This window comes from Phalaenopsis equestris, unplaced genomic scaffold (assembly GCF_001263595.1).
Source record: "Phalaenopsis equestris unplaced genomic scaffold, ASM126359v1 Scaffold232585, whole genome shotgun sequence".
Lineage (NCBI taxonomy): Eukaryota > Viridiplantae > Streptophyta > Magnoliopsida > Asparagales > Orchidaceae > Phalaenopsis > Phalaenopsis equestris.
In genome coordinates, this window is record NW_018250549.1 from 46,359 (window position 1) to 73,097 (window position 26,739).

A 26,739-nucleotide genomic window follows, 5' to 3' on the forward strand; every position below is an offset into this window, starting at 1 on the left:
TAGGGAATATTGCATTTTGTTCTTAATTTGCAGCAAAACTGCTGTAATATACTCTACATCAACCCAAATTTTAATTCATTTACTTCTCAAAGCCCCTGAAAAGTAAATGCAACAAATTGGTTGCATTTGAAATGAGAGGTTTTGTTTAAACTTTTGAGCTATTTGCAGCAAATAAATCTAGAAAGAATAGATGCATGTAATGGTCCAACATTCACGGCTATAAGGATAAAACTAGCCGGTGCTCTATGCAATAACCTGTTCTACAATCTATATCAGATAACATTAATGCAGTCCCATATTCAATCCTTAGAATGAATGCTGAAAACGAAGGTTTTTCTAACAATACAAACAATGAACGAGTGCTATCATATCCACTTAGAAGTCAAGAGCATCCAAACTGAATGAAAAAATAACAGCAATTGGAATTTTCCGCACAATGTGCTGAAATTGCTACACAACTGAAGAACTATAATTGCTTCAAAATGTTGATTGATCTTATTATACTCATAAAATGAAGTAGAAATTATGGACAACTGGATATGAAGCTTCCCGACAATCAAAAGAGCGCAAATCCATGTGGATGATAAATTTTGTTTCAAATTGAGTTGGACTTAAACGCTATGTAATTGAAATAAATAACTGAATTGTATGAGCAGAAACCTTAATTATTTAGTTTGTAAATTAACTAATTACATCTGCTAAAGGGCAGCCTCAATCTTGTGAAGCTAGTTGAGTGGAAAAATTAGGTCTAGTTGTTTGAGTGAAATGATATGATTCAATTTGAGTGTCTTGAAGAAAGTCCCAAATTTGATATTCAGTCAAGTTCTCCCCCTGAATTTCAGATTTGAGAAATTAAGCGATACCAGAGTTAAGCCAAATCACAATAGGAAGAAAAAGAAAAAATTGCTCAAAAAACTAATCAATTCATTCAAAACATGGGCTTAAATAGGGTATTACAACATTTTACAAATACAACTCCTCTGGTAGTGGCATTATCTCACATGTTTGATTTTTATCATGTTTGATTTTTATCGAGAGATCTAAACTCATGTATATTCGCTTTCCACTTGGAATACTCTTTAGCAACCTGCCAACACTTAGGTATAGAGAGTGTTCAATGATGTAATGAATGCTCCATGTAAATGTGATATGTTAGAATATGAAACAAAGTTAGCAATGTCATGTTCCCACCAAAAACGACCGGGAGAATATTCCGCATTGCTGCAAGAGATCCTTTTTAAAGTTGTGGGGTTAGGAGGAATCATATCACTTGGGGATTCTAAGTAGGAGGTGAATGATATTACTGTCTCAAGAGTTGGCGAGGGTGGGGGGCTTGCTGGCATAAGTGGCACTATAGGCAATTTTCCCTCATTTTGTTTCATTCTCCATGTATATACCCTTAGCTCACCTTCAACCCGAATCCCATCACCTCAAGGTTCGCTCTCCTCATTTTTTGGTTCCTCAACTGGTTCATCTTACATAACAGGACAAGGCATCGCTATCACATGTACTACTCTCTCAAAATTGAAACTCACACCGACTTGGCTCATATCTCCAGTATCTCGTGAGTCACAGAAGGGTAAGGTCTCCTCCCGGGTGTAGTACTGTTTAAATTTTCTAAATGATACATTCATGCCCACACAGTCTCTTCTCTATCGGACTCCAGTAGACATACCCATTTCGGATAGTTGAATAACCTACGAACACACATTTCATAGCTCTGGGATCCATCTTCCCTCACAAAACATCTAAGCACCTTCAATAGAAGGACCCCGCAATTATCTTCTTTCAACATCTGACAAGGAGACTTCCAATCCAACAACCTAGAGGGAATCCTATTGATCAATTGAGCAGCTGACCAAACTACCTGCCCCCATAAATGCTTTGAGATATTCATTAGGATCATCATTCTTTGAGCTACCTCTAGAAGGTGTCTATTCTGCCTCTCTGCTACTCTATTTGGGGCGAGTGTGTTTGGACATGTTGGCTGACAAATATTCATCAAATATTTTGTTGGTATACTATGTTTCATTGTCAAAGCCCAATACCTTTACTATTGTATCATATTAAGTATAAATTGCTTTGTAAAAGTCTTTAAAACAAGCAAACACATCACCTTTATTTTTCATCAAATATAACTGACATGAAAAAAGCAATCGATAAAGGTCACAAAATATCGATAATTATTCATAGAACTTATAGAAAAAAATCCCCAAACATTAGATTATATCAAGTAAAAAATATTAGAACTCGTATTCCCAAAAGTAATATAAGAGTTAGTAAGCTTATCAAACTCACAAGCATCACAAAAAAATTTTTCTTTATTTATCTTTTCATACAATGAAGTAAAAAATTGACTTAATAAGCTAAAAAAGAGTGTCTCATGCGTCTGTGGTGTAGCAACAACACATCCTCTACACTCCTAGATTCTCCTACTCCAGAACTCGCTATCATGGATGTCAAAGTTGAGTCCGTTCCCTCGGTCCAAGTATCAGAGTCCTATGCCACATTTCAGTAGTAAGTGTCTAGCTCGTCTCTTCCTTGGAAGATCACCTTAGAAATACAAAAAGATACAACACATTTTAGTTGGAGAATAATGACAATAATGAATAAGAGATTCACTGAAACAAAAAAATATGTAAAATATTGAATAAAGTCATATAATTGGTACCCCTCACTATGTGCTTACCAAAATATTGAATAAAATCATATAATTGGTACCCCTCACTATGCCCTTACCAACAACAAGTTGTGTTGTACCATCAGTAGTCTAAATGCTCTCTAGCTCTGGTTGGGGGCCTAAGAAGAAGTCTCTAACAGTACTTGTCACGTGTTGAAAAGATTTAGAATTTACTATCCATTGTGATGATTCTATGGTGGAAATAGAGGCGAGAGCATGTGTATCACAAATACTTTTATTAGAATGAGCAAAGTGACAATGTTATCCGTTGATGACGACTGATTAGAAACATCCTCAGCCTCATCTTCTGATGCTTTCTATTTCCTTTTAAACAACTCCAGATACTCATGATTCTCATTATTAAAAGCCAATCCCGTCTCTCCCTCCCCAGCTACCATCAGATTTGCCAGGTAGCCTCCTTTTCCTCCTTTCTGACCACCAAAGTCACGATCATGGGCTCCACATATCCACATTCACCTATCTCTCTCCTTAGGTGGCTTAGGATTGGTCTTGCTCAAATTCCCAACTTCACCACAATTGTAGCACTTTTGAGTCTCTCTTTAAACAACTGTCATACCTGAGCTCGAGGCAGCCAAAGCAGATTTGCGCGCCAGAAAATATAATTAAAGTCAGAGTATAGCTTCACGCGTCTCTCCTATATCATAGCAGCAATGATCTCATCCAGTGAAAGGATGGTCACTTGAGCTAAGAGGATTGATCTCTTCCAATCAAAAGTTGAGTTCAGATAGGCAAGAAACTGCATAGTCATCATCTATATAAAGATCTCTACATTGTTTCACTTTTAATCGCCACAGCTTAGCATCGATGAGAAGTGATCAAGATTTGCCCACAATGGCTCCAGATCTATGGCATATTTCTAAATCAATCTATCACCCTATACAACTGCTTCTATCTACCGCTGAATCTGGAACAACCTTATATGATTCTCAATCGCATCATAAATCCTCTTCAACTTTGCCTTGATGTCCCTCGCCTTTAAAATGCCATTTACTGAGAATATAATTGATGAAACCATTAAGTTGAGTAGCCTAGTATAGATTAAGGCGAGCGTGATTCTCCACATATCCCTTTTTAGCTTAACCCCATTAGATATCCCTCTAGTTTCTTCCCTAAGCCTCGTTCTGACGTGACCAACTCAGAAGTGTGGTCGGTCTATCAATTTCCAGATCCATGAAATGGAGATCTAGTTTCACATGCATCGGAGCAAGTGCTGAGGTACGAGACGCTAGCTCCTTGGATGACCCCGACAAAAACCTTCAAAACATTAGGATCTATCTTTCTTAGAGGCTCCAATATTTTACCTCTTGCATTATCTCAGTTTTCTAACATCTTCAATCATAAGGATCTAATTCTAGATCACACATATCACATGCAAATTTGATACTTTGCGTATGTACGTATTGCGTCATGGCCACCCTATCAAGTCTGTCATCACAATGTGTCCTCCCTGATTAGATATAATCATGATTGTATCATGGGGTCCATGCAGCAATCCCGTTGTTGCCTTCCCAGTTAGCTCTAATCACGAATGTATCACGTTCGAGAGGGTTCACGCCTCTAGTCGATCCCATCGTTCGTGTCCTAGTTAGCTCCCTATGCGATTTCCTCACATCCGAGCACTAAATTCAGTAGATGGCATCTCCAACGAGCTCGAGTTGTGGGGTCTCCGTAAGACAATTCCAATTCATCGAGCGCCTACTAGGGTTAGGGCTCTATTACCAAAAAGAAAGAATGTTCAAAAACATATTTTGTTCAATCATAACAAGGGCTTAAATCGGGTATTAAAACAATTTACAAATAAGGTCCAATTCTCAACAGAAAAGCATACATTATTACAACCAAAGAAAATAGGCGGTTAAAATAACACCCACTTAAAAAGGAAATTACAACAAACATGACACGAACTCATGTTAGGGTTCAGACTATAGGTGGTGAAGAACAGCTATGTGTTGGGGAGCGAAGGTAGGTGGTTTAAATGGGACCATATATTATTACATAAAATCAAATAGGCGGTTACAATCACACACACTTAAAAAGAAAATTATAACAAACATGACACGAACTCACATTAGGGCTCAACCTTTAGGTTGTTGAGATCGGCTAGGTGGTTGGGAGCAAAGGTAGGTGGTTGAAATGGGATAGGGGGTTGGGACAACCAAATGAGGGATTGGAATCACGTTGGCAACAAAGCGGAGGGCTCAGACAGCAAGGCAGTAGGTGGGGTGGTGAGCAGAGAGGCAAGGCGTGGTAGGAAAAGCTGGAACTGTTAGGGGACAATAGGAAAACAACAAGTTTAATGTTTTTCAAATGACGACAACAAAGGGTAGAAGTGGAGGGAATGCAAGACAAAAAGGAGTCACTGTCCAAGGTTGGGGTAGCGAGCAAGAAAAGTTGGAATGAGAAGATTGCAATGAAAAACAATAAAAGTTGCTCGCCACCTCGAGAGCGAGATACAAAGTGCGATGGAGGAAGTATAAATCACAACCTCGAGAGCTAGATATAGCCAGAGCACCACTTGACCCTTGGATACAACCACAAATGGAAAAAGTGATTGTCGAAGGCAGTCCTGATAGAAATCGGAGCTAAAAACTAACATAAAATACAAGAAATAACATATAAATAGTCTTAGGGTAAAAAGGAGTGGACCCTGCTTTAAATAGTAGGGAAATTCACATAAAAGAATGGTCGACAGTACCTCCTGGACCAGTCCAAGTGTCCCTTGCTCGTGAGAGTTTGCAGCACTATAACAACACTATAACAATGGTTGCCAAAAAAGAATTATCTCCAATTCATTCCCATATCAGTCTACTGGGATTGGGGGACCCCGTCAACCTTATCTATCGAATCTTTTTTCTCCTCGTAATAGTCAGGTCAGCCTTCTTGACAATAGTGATAATGTTGAAAGCCTCGAGAAGTCAATCATGGAGGCATTGTCATTCTAAAGTACATCTTGATAGAATAAGTAACCATCCACTTTTGACACAACTTGAGCAGGAGCTACATAAGGACCAAGATTCAAGAGCCCACTCTCAAACAAGCAAATTTACAATTCGCTTCTTCCAATCCTCGTACTCGACTTAATATGATAAACATGTATGTGGGGAGGAATCAACTATAGGATGAAATCTATGGTTAGCAGCACCACTCTCACTAGAAACACTCATGAGAAACATCTTATTTTATAGGACCTAGATCCTATTGGAGAATTTTCTTCCCCACTAAGCTCCTAAGACAATTTTAAAATCTTTGGTTCATTCCTTATGTATGAACATTTAATGATGGGTGTAACACTGAACTGAATCTAACATTTGAATAACTCCATGTAATCTCCCCAAAATGGCACAACAGAGCCCTATTTTTGACATATTAGACCTCCCTCAGAAGAGAGAACTCAAAAAGGAGACTATCTAAAAGGTCTGGATTTTTCTTATCTGAGGTTGTTTGGTTTTTGGTGTCGGTTCCACTGACTTAGGACCATCTTGGACCACCAATGTAAATTCTATTATAGTCTCTCTTATGCCCTTAGTTGGAGTTATGTGCTTTTCTTCCTCATCCGTCAAAATCTGATCCACCTTTGTATCCTCACTCTCTTCTAAGTCGACTGTGTTTGAATTCATTTCTTTAACCACTCCCAGCTCAGTGAGCGGAGCGGCAAGGCACAGCCAAGGGACAATAGGAAAATAACAGGTTTATTGTTTTCCGGATGACAATAGTGAATGGGCGAAGCCAGGGTACTGCAGGTCATGCGGGAAAACAAGGGCTAGCTATTTGGGTTGGGGGAGCGAGCAAGAAGGGTTAGAATAGGAAGATAGCGTGAAAAACAACAAAAGCTGCTGTCCAGAGGCGACTGCACCAGGGAAGGACAACATGGAGCAGTGGGGTGCAATTGAGGAAGGATAAATCACCACCGCGGGAATGAGATACAACCAGAGCACCACTCGACCCTTGGATACAGCTAACAAATGAAAAAAGTGAATATTTGAGGTTGTCCTGATAGAAATTTGAGTTAAAAACTAACCTAAAACACAAAAAATAACATATAAATAGTCTTAGAGTAAATTGGAGTGGGCTCTTATCTAAATAGTAAGGAAAGTCGTGAAAGTTGCGACACTGGTCGCAAAAAGAAAGTTCCTTAAGGTGGCTCCCGTGTCAGTGAGATTGATTCTTAAAGAATGTGATAACTATGGAGTTGTATTTTTTAGAGATTAGAGAGTAGCATTTATTTCTTTTTGGTTGGAGCAACCGAGGAATATACATGATATCGAAGTTAAACCAAACTACAACGAAATCATAATTTTATTACTGAAATTCAAAGGGGATTACAAACAAAGACGTTGAAAATAAGAAAACAACGACACAAACACAAAAACCCCTTAGGGTGAGGATTGAAGGTGGTGTGATGCATATCGCGATAACGAAAACAAAGAGTGATAGATGATAGAAAGGCTCAGCGGAAAGGTGGTCTTGCAGCCAGACAACAAACAGGTGGGTTGTTGAGGTTTTGATAGCAAAACGAAGTGGGTTTGGAAGGGGCGGAAGCAGGCCAATGGAATGTTGGAGAGTGCGACACCAAGCAGGGCAAGGCATGGAAGGGAAGAATATGATGAGATAATCAAGACTAGCAGGGAGAAAGACGCTGAGAGAAGAAATCTAAAGACCTAAACAATACAAATAAGTTATATATAGTCTGAGGGTAAGGAGGGAACCATGCAACTGAGCCATTCGAGTGCAGCATTTGTCGCACCCACGTGGGTTTGGGCGCCCCTGTGCTAGGCATAAGTGCCACCGTATTGGCCTCCCAGGATTAAGTGAGCTTGGACTTCATCTTTTAAAGTCGAAGCTTCTGATTCCTCGTAGCACAGAGTCAAATGTGCTACTTTGAAAGTTGCAGAAATGTTGTAATCCATGGCATGTCCATCTTGTATTCATTGTCATTTAGCCTTTTGAGAATCCTGAACGTCCATCTACCCTATGATTGAGCTTTCCAAAGGATCCCACCAAAAACCTTTCTTCAACTTGATTAACACTAGATCCCCATATGTCGGTACCCGCCTGCTTCCCGCCAGTCCACTGCCTCCCACCTGTTGCCACTAATGTCAATGTCGCCTGTTGTCAGCCACCCATCGAAGGTGCCCATTACTATTAGCAGTTTTCGCCCACCGCTGCCAACCGCCAGCTGCTGCCACTCTTTATCGGTCGCCGCATAATGCTATCCACCAAGAATACCTTATATTAAAATATATTGTTTTCAATCTACCATAAACCAAACAAAAAAATATAAAATCTTACATTTATCAGACAGCGAATCAAACAACTCAAAAGTATTTCAAATAAAATACTTTACTTTTGTGTTACATTCATATTACACTGCATTACTTTTTCAATAAACCGAGCAGCCTCTTAACTAAACAGGTTTGAGCCAGAATAAAAATAACATTAGATATAACATATAGTGAAAGATTTCCTAACCTTTTTAGGTAATAATTTAATGTGCCACCTCAAATGCCTAACACAACTTGAGCAAAAAAAGATCATTAGTCTCACTTAGAACATTAAAGTGTAAGAGGTGATTTATCGGCTTCTTATAGTGAGGTGTGCCTTAAGACATGCACTTTAATCATTTTTTATGTCTGATCGCAGCAAACTCCGCTGATCAATGAGAGATCTAACAGAAGAGAATACTATAATGATACTCAATTTTTACAAACACTTATCATGACTTATATCATCAAAATTGAGTAAGTAGAGAATTATTCATTATAAACCATCACCAAACATACAATTACAATTTAACTATTACAATATTCATTAATAATAGTATTACAAAGTCGTAAATAAAAAAATCATCAAATAAAATATAAAGCTTTAAAAAATTTTAAATATAAATCATACATACCCAAAGCCTTTATTTACATCGAATATAACTATCTTCTATAAACACTCAAAATTATACCATCAAAACCTATATAGATAGACAATTAATATGACTATCGATTAATTCATTAGGTTGTTATCTAACTCATTGACCATAATAATCATTAATGATGTTTGGTCATTCCAACATTCCATTTATTAACGGCTCCTTTATACTAACTGGACCATTTCAACTTCAATATGAGAAACCGAGAGTTCACTTATTTCTTTACTGAAGCACATCTCCAAACACTTTTATCTTCCACTACACAAGTCAACATCATTGTTGTCCGCCTATCATGATTATCTTTATATATTACGTTATTTGTCTATCCATCCCCAGTTAATACAAAAATGCCTAATAACAATCAACTATATTAGCATGTACTAAGAGCACAAATTGGCGCTATATCCAACATTGTATTTTTTGATGCAATTCTATAAAAACTTATGAATTTTAAAATGAACAAATAATAATTTACATATGAATTAAAGCTTGCTAATAGGATAAAATGTGCTCAATATGAATGAACTCTAAATAAAATTGCATAATAATTTGATTTACATATGAGTGGTTTAAAAGCATTAGACATATTGATGACTTGCTCTTTATTTTTTAGCAATTAATTATCATACTAAAAATTTTTAATTCCCTTCGAGATGTTATTCATCATTTCCCCTGATTTCCCCCACCTCAAAACATAGATCATGCAACATGAAAAAATCAAAAAACTTAGATTTTTTACAATAAACTCCTATTTTACTTCAATTCTATTCAAAACTTCACTAAATTATATTTTTACCTAAAAATGTCCTCCCTTCATTTCCACGCCTATAATATTCCCAATCAAATCAATTTGTTAAAAAGGATAGAAAAATCAAATATGTAGCTCAAAATCTAACTTTTCTTCCATTTTTTATTTTTCCTATTTACACTGATGAGGAGTTCGTAGATGGTGCAAGGATCCAGAGAATGGTTAGAATGATTGTGAGAAGAGATTAAACACAAAAAAAACTTAAATGAAGATATTTAAGGAGGAACAGCGAGGCTACAACGACGTCTTGTGTGTAAACAAGCAAGGGAAAGGATATTGACATACATTCAAAGGTATTCGAAAGTCTAGAAGATCCATTACCTTTCCTCAATCAACTACAATCACACTGCTTAAAAGAGAGTAAACACTCCATGTACAGAAAAAAACAGAGAAACAAGTCTCCAATAACGTATAATGAGACAAAAAATCTCCAAAATCAGTTCAAAACAAAAACTATCAAAACAACCTCAATCCTAATTAAAGCAATTAAAAATAAGGCCTAAGGAGATGGCCGACCTAATAAGGTTGAGAAACCCTAATTCGAACCAGTTCAAGTCATCCCAAATAGCCCCAAGACGGACATCCAAGGCTCCCACCCATTGAAGTGAAAAATAATGCTCATGCATCATCCCTTCTCTCCATCGGTTCCTTTTTCTATCTTTCTTTTCTTCTCATATTCCTCATTTTTTCTCTTCTTCCTCAAAATTTTGTCCTCCCTGACTTCTATATGAGAACTCTGAAGTCTCTGACGCGGGGGCTTCCCCTGGTCGCGGCATAGTAGCAGCTACAATATCGCGGATGCGGTACTATAGCTGCCACAGTACCACCGCCCAACCCTTCTCCCCTTTCATTTTTCGTTGCCCTCCCTCTTCATTTCCTTTTCCATGATTCTCCTATTTTATTTATTACCTATTCTATGTCTGTTTTTTCTATTTCTTTCTTTTCTTAAGTATTGCCTATTTTATTTACAAATTCCCATTATGCATGTGTTGTTGAGTGCTTTAGAAGGCAGTTTTTGAAGACCGTAGATTTTTGAGTGCTGAATTTGAAGTATTCTTCCCCTCTGAAGGTTGTAATCGATGATGAGAAAGTGCTTCGGCTGTAACTCGTTCGAGGTGGTGACCATCTCCAAGGGCCCGAGTGGTGCTCCGGTTGTCACTCAACCCTAAAAAGACATTTATCCTTCCGTAACCCCCTCTGGCCCAGCATCCAGTAGCCACAAACCATCCAATTTGTTGTTGTCCAGACCTCGTCATTCATTTTCAGGGTGCTGCCCAGCATTCCGACTGTTGTCTAGATCACATCATCCCACTTAAAATTCCAGCCCAGCATTTTGGCTGCTGTCCAGACCACACCATCCCCCTTCCGACTGCTATCTAGTCTCTCAACGACCCCTCCTACCTGCTGCCCCTACATCCAACCGCGTGTTTTCCAACTCCAAAGCCGCAGCCACCCCGCTACCATCGTGACCGACGCTCACATCCAGTCCTCTGGACTTTTCATCATCTAGAGAGGGTTGTTTTTGTCGTGTGTTATTTCCTTTGTCTTATTTTTGCCTTCATTATTGTTGTTTATTTTTTACATGTGTTGTCATTTGTTTCATTTTCGCAAGAGTCCATTTATATCCTTTTGAATTCAATAATAATAATTTTGCTTTTCATTGTGGATTGGACTTCCTCCGGTATTATTTGGTATTAGAGTTATCCCAACCCTAGTCCTGTCCTAGGGTTCCCTAGCATCTCGCCCCCACCCAAGCCACCACCACCAAAAACTTTCTGCCCTAAAAGATTAAATGAATGAGATCGAAGCTCCCCCAATCCTGGGGGAATGAGGAGCTTTCCTGGGACGTGGTACTGTAGCTGCTATAGTACCACGGCCCAACTCTTCTCTTGTTCCTTTTTTATTTCCCTCCCTATTCCTTTCCTCTTCCATAATTCTTCTATTTTATTTCTTACCTATTCTATGAGGCCTTTTCTATTTTTCATTTTTGAAGCATTACCTGTTCTGTTTACAAATTTTCATTATATATATGTGTTGTTGAGTGCTTTAAGAAGCGGTTTTTGATGAGTATAGATTTCTGAGTGCTTCCTTTGAGGCGTTCTTTCACTCCGAGGGTTGTACCCGACAACAAGAAGGTGCTCCGGCTATAACTCGTTTGAAGTGATGACTGTCTCCAAAGGTCTGGGGGGTGCTCTAGCTATAGCTCGTCCCGTACTATACATTTATCCTTCTGCAAGACCCTCTGGCTAGGCTTCCAGCTTCCTCAAACCATCCTCTCTGCTACTATTCAGACCCCGCCATCCCTCTTAAGGTTGTTGCTTAGCATTCCGATTGTTGTCTAGATCACACCATCCCTTTTAAGGATGCTCCCCATCATTCCAGCTGCTGTCCAGACCACGCAATCCCCCTTCTGGCTGCTGTCAATACTATCCGCAGTCCTCCTATCTTCTGCCCCTACTTCCACTGCTAATTTTCCACCTCCAGAGACACAACAACCACTGCTAGCATGATCGATGCTCAACTCATGACCTCTAGACTTCTCGCCATCTAGAAAGGGTTGTTTTTGTCATGTGTTATTTCCTCCATCTTGTTTCTACCTTGGTTATTGCTGTTCACTATTTACATGTGTTGTCGTTTATTTCATGTTTGCAAGTCTCGTTTGTATCATTTTGAATCCATTAATAAAAATTGTATTTTTCATGGTGGTTTGGGCTTTCCTCCAGTATCACTCTCAACTCTACCTCAGCAATTCACGAGATAGAGGTTAAAGGAAAATGAAAATAAAAAGTGAGAATGCTTAATAACTTGAGTTATTTATATAACCATAGTTAAAGTTTTTATCTACATTCATATATAACATAATATGGTATTAGAAAAAAATCCTATCAACCACACGGTCTCATCAAGAATACCTATGAACGTGGGCTCGGCAATGCTATACTGTTACAATAAATTGCTCCAGTGATTTTAATAAAACAGCCAAAAATTAATTAAATATCTATTGTATATTTGAAAATTAATATATATTTCTGTATATAAAAAAGTTCAGGATAAAGCATAGTATTTGATAAAAAAGATTTTGATGATTTTTGGAATGTGTAAAAAATGAGGTATGATTTAGAAGCAAATTTTAACTTGCTCTTTTCTTGCCACTTATAGGGTTTACATAAACCCTGATTGGTCACTGAATTAAATACCAAAAATGCACCAGAGAAATTACAATAAGCACAGGAAGAAAAAGGTGCATTAAATGCACGTATGTTGGATCCCTTCCCAAAAAAGCATTTCTAGTTGCCCAAAACACACGAAACTGGAAGTCACAGTATCGGTTTAGGAAATACAACAAATAAGAAATAATTAGAAAGGAAATTAAATAATTTCTAAGACAGCACCATCGAAAAGGAAAGAAATTAAAGTACAACAAAAATAATCTCTTAGCTTCGCTTTTCAGCTAGAATCTTTATTTCTATGATTTTTAATCACTCTACAAGAGTGCAGTTGCCCTTTAACCGCTGTAATTAGTTGCAAAAAACTCTAACAAACTAACTGAATACAGATACAATTCAATTATTTATTTCAATTTGCATGTTCTATTACTCTTACGAACTTTAAAAAATTTGTATCCACATGGGTTTGTATCTCGGCTGACGCCTATCTAATTTGTTTGGAGCTTCCAATCATAAGATGAAGAGCGATGTCAAAGCCGAATGAACCGAATGAGAGAATTAGATGTTTGAAGAATTCCATAATTCAAATTAAGCATAGTTGATAATTAATCATTCTCTTATGTTAAATCGGCGTTGAAGTTGATGAGATGGTAAGAATGGTTTAAGGAAAAAGATCTTATATATATATATATATATATATATGATGTTTAGCTATTTTCAGTCATGGTTGTTAATGCGAAGATTTACTAAACTTACTCAGTTAATTTTGCATTAGCAGATCATAAAAACTTGAAAAGCAATCAAAATCCAACAGGCATTTAAAAAAAAGACCATTGTGATTAAATGCAACGTTAGACCACTATGAACTACCTATATTCCAATAATAAATGATATGGATGCATAGCTCATACCATATATATTTTTTCCTATTGAAGCTACAAAATTCTGTCAAATTTAAGAGACATGCAAATGAAAAGAGGTTAAAAATTCATCTCGAATAACATCTGGCTGCAAATTTGAGAAGATTCACTGTCAACATATAAGAATGAGATGAACAGTAAACCTCAAAAAGAAGAATTTTACAGAGAAACTTACCTTCCCCTTCTTCAAATGGTTCACTTCTACATTAGAATGTTCACCTAAATGATGAGAGGAATAGCCTTCTTCCCAATCTTGTTCTCTGGATATTGGAATATCCTGTATGCCAAATGAAAAGAATCCTCATTATTGTACCACAAAAATTCTTTTACAGACTAAACACTACTATTCTGAAAACATACAGGCACCGGAATAGATTGGGAAGTGCAGCTAATTAACTCTGCAGATGCATTGAGAAAGGTATCAGGGTTGGCAATCATTTCATTTCCAAATATTGAATCATGGTTTCTGTCAAATCATAAAAAATTTGAACAATAGGTTAAAAAAAAAATTCATGAAATTTTATGAAAATAAGTTGAGGAAATCATTACCTAAACATCTTATCAAGATCACCAAAGTCTTCAATGGCCCAATCATAGTCCATAAAATTGTCGTTTTCATTTTCATCATTCCCAAAAAAATCAGGCTCACCATCCAGCTGCATCTCATTGCTACTCAAGAGAATAGATGTTCGGCTTAAAGATGGCGAGGCCTTGTCACGAAGAATTCCACCAGAGTGTTTGTATTCTTCCATAAAACCCCCCATAGATTTCAGATCGACGGTATCAGCAAGGTGAGTCACCAATCCAGTTACAACAGAATCTTGAGCAATTTCATCATTGAAGCATCCACCAAATGCCATGCCTAAGTTAGGCAAATCAGGCCATGAATCCATATCAATGCTTGCATCGTTGAATTCCTGATTTGTGTTACTACTGGAGCCATTTTTCACGTTACAAACGAGAAAATTGTTTTTTGTTCCACAATCATCTTCGCACCTCTGGTTCCTGCTACACCTTTCAAACTTGCTGAAACTATTTCCATCATGTTCCTTAGGTTGGGGCACTATATGGTCTTCTATTTCTTTTTGCTCACCCCAAAATGCATCACCAACCTGGACAAGCATAAAATTTTTGGTATTAGATAATACAGTGTTATGACATTAAAGCTGCAAAACTAAGATTTTTGCAAGGTGTCAATGAAAAATGCCCTAAAAGGATTATGCTCCAAACATTTAACTTATACAAAAATAATCAAGAATTATTCCTGGGCATTAATTACTGTTCATGTATTACTGCAGCAGCGTTTTCTTTTTTCCATTTATTGTGGATGCACTAGCTCTGATATTAAGTTTAAAGACATTATAATATATATTATGACATATGTTTAAATTTAAACTTGAACACTAATTGCATTCCTCCATTAACCGTTTCCTGGAGTTGCAGCCATGAAACAAAGAGTGGTGGGTTGTTTAAAGGAAAAACATAAAGCAAATAGGAGGAAGAGAAGAAAAGGAGACGAAGAGCCTCAGGCTTTGAGCTAAGAATTTCACCGTTTTTTTTTTTTTGGTAATATTTTCAATACAATTACTTAGATTTAACATCAATAAGCATAGTGACATGCATGATAAGTTATTTGGAGGTAAAAGTCTACTTTGAGGTTGAATCGATCTGGCATGAGTTGAAATTTCGGAATAGAAAATTTTGTTTATTTCTTAGTTGTTTACAAAATGAAAGAAGTTTTGGGGTATTTGATTTGATATCGAGTATCATTATTAGAGTAATAAATGAAAATTCTAATATAGAAAATAATTTTTAAAATCTTTTAAATGCCATCTACATTTAAATTAGACTAATGAGTGAAATGTATTAGAAATTCCTCATATAGTAAAAAGCATGTTTATAGTTTAATACGCAGGTGTAAATTACCACACATAAATTTTGATAAGGCAAGCTCTCAATAAGATGTATTATTATTATACAAATATTTTGTTAATCGATAACACTTTTAAATGAATGTATCCAGTACTTGAAAATTACTCATTTATATATACAATTAATGAGTATAGTTCAAAAATGAATTGCATATTTATTTAAATGTTTAATGATGAAAATATGATGAGCTAATGTAATGTCATGCTATGGGAGATAAGTGGACAATCACAAGTTTATAAAACCTACACAGATTGAGCAAAAGCATCTCCTATGGAGTAAAAAGACGCTCAATCTAGTTTAATAGCAATATGAAGGGAGGTTTTACCTATGCTCTAATGTACTTCATGATTTAATTTTCTAGCTAAGTTTATATTTCATGTTATGTAGTGTGTATACAACTTATTACCTTATAATGGCCATTAAACCTAGATAACTACATGACACATTCTGAAACTAAAATGATATTCAAATTCAAAAAAAGGATTAAGCAAAAATATTAATTTTATGTAATTAAATAATGTGCGAATAATTTGATCATTGACTAACATAATGTAGTGAAAAAAAAAACATATGCAATTTTATTGCAATTTTTCTATTAATGTAAATCCTTGTTTAATCAAAGTTAAATCTTGTACATTATAGTAATATAATTGTCAATTATTTTAAATTTTATAATTTGCATGATGCTAGTTGTTTTTAAGTATTTGAGTTTTGTGTTAGATTTGTTTATCTTGTTGAGCCTCATAGCTCACTAGATCATTTGATTGTTTTAGCCAAAAATAAAAAAAGATAAAATGGAGACCAAGTAAAAATCATATTAAATTCTATGATCAATTTTTTGTCTCATAATTGTTATAAAATAAAGTATTTTTGAGGTAACGTATGAAACGAAAATTTTATTTTGTAGAAAAAATCTTAATTTGTAGTAGATATTTTATAAATTTATAAATCAAATATTTTTTATTATTTTCACGTAAAATTAAATGGTTTGACTCTATTGCATCTGTGTAAATTAGAAGATTGCATTTCATGTTAGTACTGACGCATTTGTGTGATTGAGGACATCACTCACACTATTCTTGTTACTAGAATATCATAATGGGTTAGGAAATAAGTTCAGTGCGTGATTGGAATAAGTTCAAAAGTTGTTGTATAAATTTTGCTGTTTAAAAGCTAGAATTCCAGAAGCAATTATTCCAAAGAAGGTACTCAACTCACATGATACTACACACACACAATCCTAAAAAAGAAAAGATATATATAAGATCAAAAAAATCAAAAGCCACCAACACGAGCAAAAAGCTAGGGATGGTTTTGTTTAGTCTGATTTCTGCCTCGAGTTCTCAGAAGGGAGTCGGCTAATAAATTGGTGAGGTGCGTACCATTACCCGAACTAATCAAAGTATCATCCATCAAATTCCTGAGCTCAAGTAGGTCTCCATTTTTCTTCTTCCATCTGGATGTGTAAACATATCATTTCTCATATGATGATTGGATTGGTCCAAAGGTGGTCGGATAGGTGTTGACTGTTGCACATCATGAACCCCATGAGCCTGAGTAACATTAACATCTTGCTCGACCTGATGAAGAAGTAGAGAAGTATTAGTAATATTGTCATCCATAACATCAATGATAGGTTCTAGGGCAGGTGAAGTCTGAAATGTCTCCCTCGCCTCCGCGAAAAGAGGTTCCAAAGATGAGGAAACTACAACATTGTGTGGAGGCTGAATGATTGACATATTGTCTGTGAGGATAGTGACATCTTCAGGGGTATCCTTTTGATGATCAATGCTGTCGATAACTTGGAGCATAACAAATTTTTATGTATCTTCATCAACTAACTCAAGACCTAACAATTAACGTTTACCCACTCAAACCCAACTTAATGGAGTTTTGTATTTTCTGTCATAAAGTACTTCATAAGGAGTCATTTGAATATTAGATCAATAACTGTTATTGTAGACGAATTCAATCATTCAAATGTGATCTTCTCAACTGCTTATATAGTTGAGAATACAAAGCCTAAAGTAATCTTTCAATGCCTGAATTGTCATTTCTGATTGTCCATCAAATTGTGGATAAAATGTTAAGCTAAAATGCAATTGTGTATCCAAGTCTCGTGGAATGTATTTCCACAACTTGGACGTGAATCTTCCATCTCTGTCAGAATAATAATTTCTGGAATTCCGTGTAGTATGATATCTTTTTTATATATAATCTAACTTTTTAATTGAATCTCTCTCTAATTGGTAAAAAATGAACTGAATTTGTTAACCTATTAATAATAGCCCAAATGCTGGCCTGACCCTGTCTGGATCAGGAAATTCTATAACAAAAATCATAATAATTTCTTCTCATATTCATTCCGTTATATCCAATGTTGTTGCAATCCGCTAGGTTTTTGATGCAAAAGCTTTATAATATGGCAATTTTTACATTTAGGCAGATTCAGCAACATCCTTCATCAAACCTAGCCATCAGAACATCAATTTCAAATTCTTGTAAATTTATGTTGTTTAAATGAATTGTGTACCCTAAGCGAAAAGCTTCATTTAATATTTCCTATTTCAAATCAAAATCAGCAGGCATCCATAACTGCAACTTGTTTTTTATAACATTATCTTCATTAAAAACCATATCCAAACTCTTTCCTGATTGAAGTTATTTCAGGAGATCTAGATATTTGCTAACTTTCTGAGTTGCCTTCATTCTATCTATCAAAGTTGGTTGTAGGATCAGCTGATCAAGATATCCAATATCACCTAGAATTCTAACTTTCAACTGTAAGACATCAATTTCTTTAATTAAATTCAACTCTTGAGTAATGATCCAGCTTGCACTACATGTGAATTTACGGCTCAAAGCGTCGACACCAACATTTGCTTTGTCAGAACAATATTGTATATTCAGTTCATGGTCTTTAATCAACTCTAATCATCTCGTTTGCCTTAGATTCAACTCATTTTGTGTGAAAATGAACTTCAAACTTTAATGATCGGTAAAGACTTCGAACTTTACACCATAAAAGTAATGTCACCAAATTTTGAGAGCAAAGACAATAACAATTAGCATAAGATCATGCGTCAGATAGTTCTTCTCATGTGGTTTCACCTGTCTAGATACATAGGCTATCACCTTTTTATTTTGCATTAAGACAATCCAGCCTCACAATGATGTTTCACTACAAATTTGAAATCTTTTTTGTTACTGATGGAATAACTAGCACTTGAGCAATGATCAAATATTTCTTCAATTCTTAAAAATTGGCTCACATTCTATATTCCACACACGTTTAATATTTTTACTCATCAGCTTGGACAACTGCATAGTTATCTAGGAAAATCCTTTAACAAACCTTCTATAATCATATCCGATCAAACTGAAAAAACAACATACCTTTGAAACATTCTTTGAAGCAAATCATTCCACAATTGCTTTTACCTTTTGAGGATTCACCAAGATTCCTTGTCCGCTGATAATATTCCCCAATAATGCAATACATAAAAAAATTCATATTTTGGCAATTTTACATATAGTTGATTCTACCTCAACGAATCCAATCGTAATTTCAAATGCTTGGCATTTAGCAAACTGATCCACATAAGAATTGAAAATTTAATTAAGTGTGTCCATAAATATAACAGAAGCATTGATTATGTCAAAAGACAACTAAGAATTCATAATGATCATACCTAATTCCAAAAGTTGTCTTAAGAATATATGCCTCCTTGAATCTGAATAAATGATGCCTTGATGGGAAAATATAGTAGCACATTCTAACCGATCAAATAGATCATTGATCCTTGACAATGGATATTTATTCTTGATTGTCACCTTGGTCAACTCTATATAACAATACATTGTCGCATGGATTCTTCTTTCTTCTTAACAAACAATACTAGAGCACTCCAATATGAATTTTTTGGCCTGATAATATTCTTATCTATTAGTTCCTGCAACTGACTTTTCAGCTTTTGCAATTCCTTTGGAACCATCATTTAAAAAGACTTGAAATTGCATATAGGACTATGAAATTGGCTCGAAGATCGTAAATCGCTCGTAAATTGAATCAAAATTTAGCTAGGATCGAAATCGACTCGAAATATTATAGTCGAGCTAAAAGCCAAATTATTTCGATCTATCCTTGAATCAGGATCAAATCAATTTATAAATTAATCGAGATAGACGGTGAATCATGAAAAGTGAATCGCAAATTACGAATACCTATAAGTCATATCCTATATTCATTTTTTTTTTATTTCCCAATTCAGTGTCGCTCGAATACCAAAATTTCACCATTTCGCTTCTTAGTCTATGTTTGTCTCGCTCTCTCTTCGACTCTTCCTCTCCCGCCCATCGCAAAGGAGGTTTTTGCTATCTTCCTCTTCCTCTCTACCTCTCCCCTCTCATATCTCACTCCTCACTCTCCAGTGGGGGTTCAAGTGTTCAACCGTCAACAGCGGTATCGTGCAATTGTTTTGTGTGTAATGAGTAATATTTGACTTGGTAACCCTAACTCATAGTATTCTTTTTATTTTTCTTCTATTGAATGTCATAGTGATCACTATTCACGGTTATCAACAGTTTTTTTTTTTTAATTTGAAAAGAAATTTAGGGTTTCTATTTTTTCTATGTTTTCTGGTTTGGCTAGGGTGCAGTTCTTACCTACTGTGGTTTTTTCTGTGAGAGACTGAAGAACCTTTTTGGGTTTTTATTCACAGCACAATTTTTTCTATGTTCTCTATTCTAAGTGTAGTTCTTGCTCAAGCAATAAACGTTTAGGGGTTGTTTGGTAGCTAGTTTTAAGCAGAATTTATAAGGGATTTATGCTAGATCCCGCCAAATGGCAAAAGACGCATCTGTAAACCCTGGAAATTCTTAAATCTTGTTTTCCCATCATTTTGCCTTAAATTCTAGATTTAGTAAATCCCATTAGAAGAGGGATTCACCATATTTAGAGAAACTGAATCCTAGGGAAAGATAAATCAACCCAAAGCTGACACCAGATTTATTAGGATTTATTTATTAACATACTAAACAATTTTCAGGGGTTAACCCTTTCAAGATTTCATAAATCCAGATCAACAGGATTTACTAATCTTATTTAAACTAAACACTACTTGTAACATCTGTTGATTTATTGATAGAAAGTAGTACATGAGCAATTATGCACTCACAAATTAGTTCACAGTTAACAAAATATTAGTTAGCAATGTTTCAAGTGCTAAGTATGTAAAAGAAAATCATCCAAGAAATAAATATAATGCTAACAAATTTTGATAGTCTTGACATAATGTTCGGGGGATGCTTCTTGTAATGATATGAAGCATGTATGTCAATACATCATTTATGTTGGACAGTGATGTGCAGTCCTATATTCATATGTCATGTACATGGCTCTAATGATTGATTTTCAATGCTACACAGTTCTATGATTCTTGGATATATTGAGTGGTGTTAAACATTTTTATTTGATATGTTGGGGCTGTGGTTCTTAGCATTATCTTTTAATATGTTTGGTTAGTGGTTGTTACCATTATCTATGATTCTTGGATATATTGAGCAATGTACTATATAAAGTTCAATTTGACGGACCATCCTCAAACATTTGGAAGCATAGAAAGCTAAAGTTCAATTTGTAAGATAAGTTGTTCTCTAAATTTTAGGTATGCTCCATTGACTTGTATGTTCGAGTAGTTACAGTTATAAATACTACACTTGATGCCTTGATGGTGGCATTTGATCTTAATTCTTGTGATTTTCGGATACATATATTTTACTTCATTTTTTTTCATTTACTTTTCTATTTTATGGAGTTTTATAATTAAGCTATGCTGTTTTTCAAAATCCTCAATCAAGACTCAACCTAATGATGATTGTATGTTTATGATTTTCTTTTTTATACAAGTCCTCGCATTATCAATAGATAGAAATTTAAATATATTCAAGTGCATAATGAAGTTGGTGTTGGACTAGAATGGATTTCAACTTCGTCTTGCTGTTTTTTTCTTCTTAGGAATTACTTCTTCTGCTAAATAGAAAATCCTGTCATACAGGCTATCGACAAATCTTTTTTAATAGCTTTGGTACACTTCAACTTATCTTGTTTAGGGAACATGTTCTTAATATGTTGTGATATTAATTTCATTCTAGATTGAGTCCCTCTTGTACTGTGGTTCGAATTTTTTAACCATTTGTGTTTTGGTCTGAAATATGATGAAGCTTCTTTTAAAGTCTTTACATTTGTAGGTGGTACATATTTTTTTGGGTCCTTTTTTTAACTATTATTAGCGCTTTATTGAAAAGATATGAAACATTTTTCATATTTTTCACTTTGTATTTACAGTTATAATGTTTATTAACTTAATGTTGTAAATTTTTAAAGTCAATGGAAAGTGTATCTCAAAGCAAATCTAATGGTAGTTCAAGTGAACCTAATATTGTTAGTGATGTATGAACCACCCAAATCGAAAATGTAGGTGAAAAAACTTCCATAAAGGAAAACAATACTAAGAGACAATAGTCAGAGGCATGACAACATTCACTGAAATATCAATCACTAAAAAGGAAAATATTATACAAAAATAGAAATGTAATTATTGTGTGAAGTCATATGTGAAACAAAAAACAGGCACTATATCTCAAATGAGTAGATATTTTTAAGTCAATCACTACAACAGAATTATTGGTAATGAAAATAAGAAAACTTTTTGACCCAATAGTTGAGAATATTGAAGAAACTGAGTTTATTTCTATTTTGTATTTTATCATTCTATGATCGTAGCAGAATAAAATATATTGTGGGTAAAATGATTATTATTCACTAATACACATTCGTGACTATTGAACTTCAATGATTTAATATTTTGATGAAATCAATAAATCTTAATTACCATAAAATTTGTAGATTTGCTATCAAGGAAGAATGTGTAAAAGTCTACGAAATTGAGAAAGAGCAACTTAAATAAAATTTAAAATTAGTTGGCAGAATCACTTACTAGTGATTCCTAGACATCAAGTCAAATGATTGTCTAGATGTGTCTTATTGTCATTATATTAGTTCTCATTAAAAGCTACATTCTAGGACCATTAGCTTTAATGACTTAAATCCTCCACATAGTAGAGCTATGATTTCTGAAGCTTATTCTAAAAGTTTGTTAAAGTTTGATTTACAAAATAAAATAAGTACAATTACTTTAAATAATGTATCATCAAATGGCGTGGCTGCTATAAATCTCAAGGAATTGCTGGCATAAGGTCTAGTTTTCTTAAGGTAACTTAAACTAGATTGATACTGTAGGTGGTTCTTGGTTTGGATCAAATTCAAGAGAACACTTGAGCAACCTCATAGTTTTTCCGTCATTGGTGCCGTATTTCTTGTAGAAAATCCTAGCATAGTCTTCGTTGTAGTCAATTGTATCATCACATGTCTCCCATCAAAGAGACCCACCTTCCATTGTGTCCTACAAGTAGTTTGAGATCCTCAAAAGCTTTGTGAATAACCTTCATTTTGGAATTCCACAAATTAAATTTCCTAATGAATGTGAATTTGCATTTTTCAATCAAAGTAGAGACTTTGAGGTCTGAAAAAATAAATCCTCTTAACAAATGGACAGTCAACTTTCCTTTTAAGAGAATCATGATAGATTTGAGGAAACACCACAAGATCGACAATCTTGTAAGAGTCTAGAAACTTACCAAGCGCCTCAACAAAAAAATTTTTACCTAGGTACTGATTTAAGGGAGGAATGGTGGCCATCGAAGCAGTAGTGAAAAAACAGACAAAGAAATAAAGAGTTGAAGCCGAATTCTAGAGCAGAGGATTGTGCTACTATCGAGCAGAGTTGGGGAGGAAGGTGAAGGAGGAGCTTCGATCGTGTCCTAGCTGAGTGTCAAAGAAGAAAAGTTGTGTGGGACATAAAATCGAAGCAATCGAATTGAGCCGCTGTTGCAGGGAGAAGTCGTGGCTGAAGTTTGTGCGGAGGAGGACGGCGAACCTGCAACGACGCAACCCCTCCCCATCTTCTGTAAGAGGCGACGAAACTGCTTCGACACGAACCTCTACCCTTCTTCGAGCATGACGAAGCGACGAACATGATACGTTCTCTATCGGTGTAATAGTATCGAGGGCTACACGAGTTGCCATGTCGCGACCAGAGTAAACCCTAGCAAAGCAAAACCTATCGGAAAAAAATATGGGTGTGTATATATATATATATATCCTGTTTCACCGCCGTCTGCATCGGCATCCTCTGCGTCGGCGTGCATCTTCTTTCAACGCTGCGCCCTTTCTGCGCCTGATAATTTCTTTCCTTTGTTTTGACACTTCTTTGTTTGTGTATGCCCGTGCTTCTCTCCGACCCGAAAGCAACTCTGTTTGTCGCTGCAGGTGAAAGCTGCAGTTCAACGCTTTGCTCTGATGACATTTCCTTCATCTTTGGCTGAACCGGCAAAGACCTCCTTTGCCCACGTGGTGGGCAACCCTCTGGTGTAGTCCGCGGTGGTATTCTTCTCAAGCTATAAGGAATGTCGCGATGGTACAGATGATTGCCCTTTTGTTAAGAAGGAAAGTAGGAAAGGTGGAAAAGCAACAATCTTTTTCTCTGACTCAGAATTTTCAACCCTCGCGGAAAAATTCAAGTTTGCTCTTATTGAAAAGTTTCAGTAGGGACACCCACCAATGGATGTTATCAGAAAGGGTGTTGCTCTCAAGCTAATGGGCAAGTGAAAAGTGTGACTCATGGATTAGAGATATGTTGATTCAACTAACAGTGGCTGAAGACTACACCCAAATTTTCTCCAAGAAATATCTTAATATCACAGACAAATCAATGAAGTTACTCAAGTGGTCTCCTCAATTCGACCCAAATTATAAAACTTCCACTGTACCGGTATGGTTTAGTTTACATGGTCTCAAGCTGCATTTTTTTCACCATCAGGTTCTTTACTCTATTTGGGTCATCCTTGGGGATCCTTTGAAGCTCGATCTACCTACTTTCAACCTAATCAGACCCTCGGTAGTCAGAATATTTGTGGAAAGGGATATTACTTTACCTGATATTACTGAAGTCTGGCTGGGCACAACTCATAATGATTACTGATAACAAATCATCATGGAGCACAGACCCCTATATTGTACCCACTGTAAGATGTTTGGTCATGTTCTTGATAAATGTCATAAGTTTCATCCAAATTTGAAATCTAAGATTCAAGTGAATGAGGATGGGTTTAACCCCACTGTAGTTTCACTTGGGGAGGAAACTACCAGATAGAAGGTGTCTGTTGCCCCCGAGAAAACCACCCATGACACTGTTGTTACTGCTACTGCGAGTGATGTGATACTGGCACCTTCAAACCCCATAGAAAATAATACTGAGAGACAATTACCTACAAATGATAGTGTTCAGACTGATAATCAGGAGAGTCTCGTAGCTCCACTTCTTTAGGAAGTATCCGATATAGGGGCAACTCATATTTCACATATACTAGAACCTATTGTGGGTACTACGGTTGGTAATCCTTCTGCTTTAGCTCTACCACATCATCAGACTGATACTTCGGAAGAGGAATGATAGGTCTATTCCAGGAAGAAGAAAAAGAATGAAGTCCGACTCCAGCTTGGCAACATATTGAATGATACATTGGTTACTACTGGAAATGACAATCATCTTACCACCTTATTAGCTTGCTCCTACCCTAGAACTAGAGGCAGCGGCAAGACCAAATTGGGTCGCTCTCTAGCCACCTGATATTATGTATTTTGGCACTGTTAGGCTTTTTCTTTAAGTATCTAATGCATTTTTCTGTTTTTTCTAGTATTGGAACCATCTGTGATTTTTGTGTAGGCAGGGTGTCATGCTTGGGCCCTCCCACACATTGTATCTGTATCTTTCTATCGTGTGGCTCTCCATCATCTCCGTCGTAGCTGCAGCATGAATCACCATTTTGTCGTCTCTGTCGTAGTTGCAGCTCCCTATCTCTTCTGTTGAAGTCGAGCTCTCCAAGCTATCTCCATTGTAGACAAGGATCGCGACTGTCGTCGTCGTCTGATTCCATTGATGACGGCGCTTTCTCTTTCAGTGTCTCTCGTAGCCGACGACATTGCGGCTGTCTCCTCGTTCGCTCCTGACGAACCGAGCCCGATAGCGCCCGGGAGATGGCCTCGATGCCCCGTTCCTATGCAAATGCCCTTGCCGGTGACTTGCCCATTTCTACTCGTGCCCCTCCTCTAGGTTCAGAGTCTGGTTTTGTTATCGGTAAGTCCTGCAATGTTCTACAATCGTTCCACGAGGCTTTTGAAGGTGGAGGTAATCACATTTTTATTAAAAAGCTTAGAAAAAAATGGGAAGCCTGCACTTGTTCTCACAGAGGATGAAACCGGTACTCTCGCGTCCTCTTGGCGTTTTGCCCTTGTGGGGAAATTCCTTTATGGTCACCCAAAACTGGAGATCATTATAAAGAGTTTGATGTTATGAAATTATTGGGCAGTTGACACATTGACCTACTTGACGGTCGACACATACTTATTCAGCTATCTCACGATGTCGATTACACTCGCATTTTCTCTCGAAAAGCTAGAATTCTCTCGAAAAATTATCAAGATCGACAATCGTTTTATGAAAATTCTGAAGCGGACTGTCAATTCTGATCCAAAAGCGGAGTCCCCTATCATTTCAGTTTGGATAAAGTTTCTGGGGTTAAAATTATATCATTTCAACATGAAAATCCTCTATTCTTTAACAACTGCTTACGGTAAGCCTCTCAAGGTGGATAGTCCTACGCTTACTGTCACCAAACCTTCTATGGCTTGTGTATTAGTTGAGAGAGATATCACTCAACCAACTCCGAATGACATATGGATTGACACTATTCACAATGTGTATTGACAAAATGTTGAAATAGAATCACATCCTCCTTATTGCTCACATTGTAGAATGTTTGGTCACAGTTCAAATATTTGGTATCTCTTGCATCCTCATTTAAGATTGAATATCGCTAAAGATCAGCCATCTACCATCCTTGCTGAGAATGTGCAATTTGATCCTCTTTCCAACATCGCAGTTCAAGATGAAGAACACCTTACTACAGGTACAGATCCAAATGTGCTGATACCACTTACCGTTATTGAAGAAATCTCACTTACATGCCAAGACACACGAGAGTACTCTTTCGACCCGAAAGAAGATCAGCTGGTACAACAAGTAGTTGCCTCTAATGTTCAACAACCTACACATATTCTGCACACTTCAGACCATTCTGCTGATCAGGTGAGTCAATCCTTGGATGAGGAA

General features: G+C 36.3%; 1 protein-coding gene across 2 annotated transcripts in view; it reads right to left on the minus strand.

Annotated features, from left to right (window-relative positions):
- Positions 1 to 26,739, minus strand: part of LOC110038341 (protein LNK2) — a 43,979-nt gene that overhangs the window by 1,878 nt on the left and 15,362 nt on the right. Inside the window, exons 2-4 of one of the 2 annotated variants that reach the window (XM_020743144.1) lie at positions 14,066 to 14,628; positions 13,883 to 13,982; positions 13,692 to 13,793 (exon numbers count right to left, since the gene is read on the minus strand). In XM_020743144.1, coding sequence (XP_020598803.1) covers positions 13,692 to 13,793; positions 13,883 to 13,982; positions 14,066 to 14,628 — 765 coding nt within the window. Of the gene's footprint in view, positions 1 to 13,691; positions 13,794 to 13,876; positions 13,983 to 14,065; positions 14,629 to 26,739 lie in introns of both variants that reach the window. The other variant, XM_020743143.1, reaches the window with a different exon arrangement.